Here is a 4,301-nt window from a genome sequence, read left to right on the forward strand (position 1 = left end):
ACTCCTTTATAAGAATAAATTAATAATATTTAAAACCACAAAAGTAAAAAAAAAAAAAAAAAAACTATAGGACAGTATACAAGGATGTAGTTTAAGACCACATAATTTGAAGGTGTTCTTTAAGTTGTGTTTAATCAAATAAAAACATATAAAATAAAATAAAATAGAGTAAATTTAATTAGATAAATTAATGTCATAATTATTGCTATACGAATTCAAACAAGTACATTCCTCCTTATATAAAGCTCTCACTCGTCGCTCATCGAAAACATTCAAACTTTTCTCACGATATCTCTGTCTTTAGCCAATTAGAAACAATGGATCAGAGAATTATACTTGCAGCGGCTCTCTTGTGCATTGCGGTGGCCGGTGTCACAGCTCAGTCCCCTGCAGCTGCTCCAACAACATCATCAAAGCCTTCTTCTCCTCCGGCTACATCACCTTCTAGTAATGCCACACCTCCCTCAAAACCTACAACTCCTGCTCCCGCTACCTCACCAGCTACTGCTCCACCTACCCCTACCATCATTTCCCCGGTGAGCTCACCACCAACCGCGGTTCCAGTGAGCTCACCACCAGCTAATTCTCCACCAGTTGCTGTTCCAGTAAGCTCACCACCAGCGGTGGTTCCAGTGAGCTCGCCACCTTTCCCTGCTCCAGAGGTAGCACATCCACCAGCTGCTACCTCGGAGACTCCAGCTCCTGCTCCTAGCAAGAGCAAGGGCAAGAGCAAGAAGAAGGGTAAGCAGAACAATGTATCTTCACCGGCTCCTGCTCCTGAGCTGATGGGACCACCCGCACCTCCTAGCGAAGCTCCTGGACCTAGCCTTGATTCTGATTCTCCTAGCTCATCTCTAAACGATGAGGTAACAATCTTAGACCATCCTCTTTTTAATTTTATCTACTCACATATAATTTCAAAATGCACAGGTTATATAGCTAGTGGCTAGAGCTGTCAATATGGGCCGGGCCGGGATAGTCCAGTCCAGTTCATATGGGCTTTAGTAATTGACGGGTTGGGCTGGGCTAGCCCACCATTTTGATGGGCCTTATAATGGTCAGTCCACTCCAGCCCTATGTGGGCCACGAGCACCCACGGGTTGGCCCATCATTTTTAAAAATATAATTTTATATTTTTTCTTTAAGTTCTGACCTAAAAAATAATAATTATTTAAAAATTAAAAATATATTATTGGAGAAAATTCGCAAAACTTATAGCCTGTTTGGCCAAGCTTTTTTTTGGGCCAAAAGTATTTTTTTTTTTTTTTTTTGCCAAAAGCACTTTTGGCCAAAATTTGAGGTGTTTGGCCAAGCTTTTGGAAGGAAAAAAAGTGCTTTTTAGGAGAAGCAGAAGCAGTTTTTGAGAATCAAAAAAAAGTAGCTTCTCTCCAAAAGTACTTTTCTGAGAAGCACTTTTGAGAAAAATATACTTAGAAGCAGTTTTCAAAAGCTTGGCCAACTAATTACTGCTCAAAAGTGCTTTTCTAATTAATTAGCCAAACACAAACTACTTCTCACCAAAAGCACTTTTAAAACTTTTGAGAAAAGCACTTCTCAAATAAGCTGATTTTAGAAGCTTGGCCAAACGGGCTATTAATAACTTTTTATATTGTTCCAATATATCACAATAAACACTAAAAAAAAGTAAAAGACAAGACTATATTTCATTCACTAAAAGTCAAAACTCAAAACAAACTATTCAAGAGAATGTTCATGATGCTTATGAGATATCCAACACATCAACTTCATCAAACACATTTGAATCCACTTGTGACAGGGTTGTCTTAACATCTTCAATTTCATCTACATCTACAATTCATATGCAATATTAATTAGTGAAATATTAAGAATAATAATTTTAAAAATTAATAATATTTAAATTCACATAAAAAAATATTACCAGTTTGAGTTTGGGAAAAGTTGTGCAGCCAATTTCGAGTAGTAACAAGTGTTTGGACATTTTCATAATAAATGCAACTTCTCTACTTTGTAAGAACACGCCACAAATGCTAAATGTTGATTCCGATGCTTCAATGGTAATAGGAATACTAAGTACATCACGCACTATCATTGAAAGATCGAGATATTTTCTAGAATGGTCCTTCCAATACATGACAACATCCATCTCTTGAAACTTCTCAAGATCAAGTTTTGGTTCCTCTTAGTAAAGATCCAATTCCGAATTTCCATCTTCAGAGGCAGTATACTTTTTATTTTTATATATTTTGAATAAATATTTTATTAGGCTCACGGGCCAGCCCAACCCAGCCTCAGTCAAGCCTCGCGGGCCACGGGCTTACTCGGGCCGGGCTTAAAAGTCTCATTTTTAAATGGGCTCCAAAAATTCTAGCTCAACTCTGCTAAATCACGGGCTGAGCTGGGCTGGCTCAACGGACCAAGCCCATATTGACGGCTCTACTAGTGGCTATTGCCATTCGGATCTACTAATGTTTGATGTGTCCTTTGTCTTTTATTCCTTCTATCCCATTTTTTCGCTTTTTCAAATTCAAATTTCTTAATTTTGACAGACATTTGGATATAGAATCTTTTAGTTTTTGGAAATAAATTTATATATTTAGAAACTAAGTTAAAAATATTATAAGTACAATAACAAATAATTTAAAATATTAAGAGGCATATGAAAAAAATTACGATCAAAATATAATTTGTTTGGTTCTCGAAATTTAATCACCGCCAAACAGTCTAATATGATGCAAAGAAAAGTAAGTATAAAGTTAAATTATTTCTAAAGAAGGAATTATGACATTTTTTTTTTGGGAACAATTTTTTGAAAAACAGTATGTCATATAAATTGGGACAAAGGAGCAGTTTATTCTGATCTGTTGCTTAAACATACATTTTAATTAAAATAACATTGTGAATATAATGCAGAGTGGAGCAGAAAAATTGAAGGTGGTAGGAAGCCTGCTACTAACTGGATTGAGCTGGTTCTTCTTCTTCTAGAGAGACTGCAGCTTAGCTTCTTTTACACATTACATTTTGTCCAAATTTGATCCTATTGAATACATGTAACTTTTTTTTTTTTTTTTTAGTTCTGGTTCTTTAAGTCACGGAGTTCCTCTTTGAGATCCATTTTGGGATTTGCCCCCACATTGGACTCTCCTCTTCATTTCCCATTTTCTCTTTGGATAAATTTCATTTGTTTATTTATCATATTCTTATGTTCCAAGTTTACTTTTCCCCCTAGACAACTTGATCTTGATTAAATGATTATGAGTATATTGATTGGTGTAAATTTGAAACATTAGTTACTTCCTCCGGTCCATGATTATTGGCCTTTTATTTTGGTCTAAAATAAATATCTTTTACATAATCAAGAAACAATTAATTTTATTTTTTCCAAATTTGTCCTTATCTACATATCCCAATGTGTCAAGTTAACAATTAACTAAGAGTAATTTAGTGAATAGTCTTTTTTTCCCTAGGAGTTTGTATTTTTTTTTTAAAGGGTATGCCAAAGGTTAAAAAATCACTCATTATGAACCCCGGGAGTAACCGGTTACATGTAAATACACGAGTTTAATCGAACCAGACTCTTAAACTTGGGAATACGATTGTTAAGCTTCCCAAGGAACATTTTTAACATTACAATATTCACCCCGTCTTTAATTTTTTAGCTACATGATTAAAATCTCAAAAGGTATACACGGTCTAACATGTCCAATTCAAACCATTTCATTAACTACTTCAATATGTCGAATATTTCACCACCTACCTCAATGCAAAAATCTATTCAAGCAGAGTAATTTTTTTCACTAGTTAAGACGTTAAAGTATTTTACATCTTAACTGCTAAAGGTATATATGTGGTGAAACTTGCTACCTAATTTCCAAGCAAGTATGAAACGGTTATGCTCTTGCTTTGTACAATAGATAAAATGAAAACAACACCAAAAAGACAAGGTCATTATATAAATGGAAAGGGCATAATCAGCAAAAATAAGAGTTATAAGATAACAAACAGAAAAGAAAAGAGAGTTCATTACTCAAATGGTCACTCAACTATTCCAAATTATCTTCTAAAATCACTTTTCTTTCGTTTGTAACAACAAAGTCACTGAACTATGCCTATTACACTCAGAAGGTCACTCAGCTAGATTTTCCAAATTTTGGATTGCCAAACACCTATTTTACCCTCTAAACTATAAATATTTATCTTCTTTTTACTTTTTTAAGCTTTTTAATATTATGATTTTTCCCTTTTAAATTTACATTATGGACTTACCAATAGAATGAATAAATATTATTTATAAATTAAAATAATAAAAAGTATTTAAGCAT

At 34.2% G+C, this 4,301-nt stretch overlaps 1 protein-coding gene across 1 annotated transcript; it reads left to right on the forward strand.

Moving 5' to 3' along the window:
• LOC109225271 (lysine-rich arabinogalactan protein 18-like) lies at window positions 246-3,242 on the forward strand. The gene is made up of 2 exons (XM_019389878.1): window positions 246-866; window positions 2,893-3,242. The coding sequence occupies exons 1-2, from the start codon at window positions 318-320 to the stop codon at window positions 2,962-2,964; spliced, it is 621 nt and encodes a 206-aa protein (XP_019245423.1). The 5' UTR covers window positions 246-317; the 3' UTR covers window positions 2,965-3,242.

Source organism: Nicotiana attenuata, chromosome 5 (genome assembly GCF_001879085.1).
Source record: "Nicotiana attenuata strain UT chromosome 5, NIATTr2, whole genome shotgun sequence".
Taxonomy (NCBI): Eukaryota; Viridiplantae; Streptophyta; class Magnoliopsida; order Solanales; family Solanaceae; genus Nicotiana; species Nicotiana attenuata.

What these genes read in the sequence shown, in the direction of transcription:
- LOC109225271 (XM_019389878.1), top strand. Translation starts at nt 318, where the DNA reads ATGGATCAGAGAATTATACTTGCAGCGGCTCTCTTGTGCATTGCGGTG. An exon ending in GCTCATCTCTAAACGATGAG is followed by an intron (nt 867 to 2,892) that starts GTAACAATCTTA and finishes AATATAATGCAG; the next exon opens with AGTGGAGCAGAAAAATTGAA.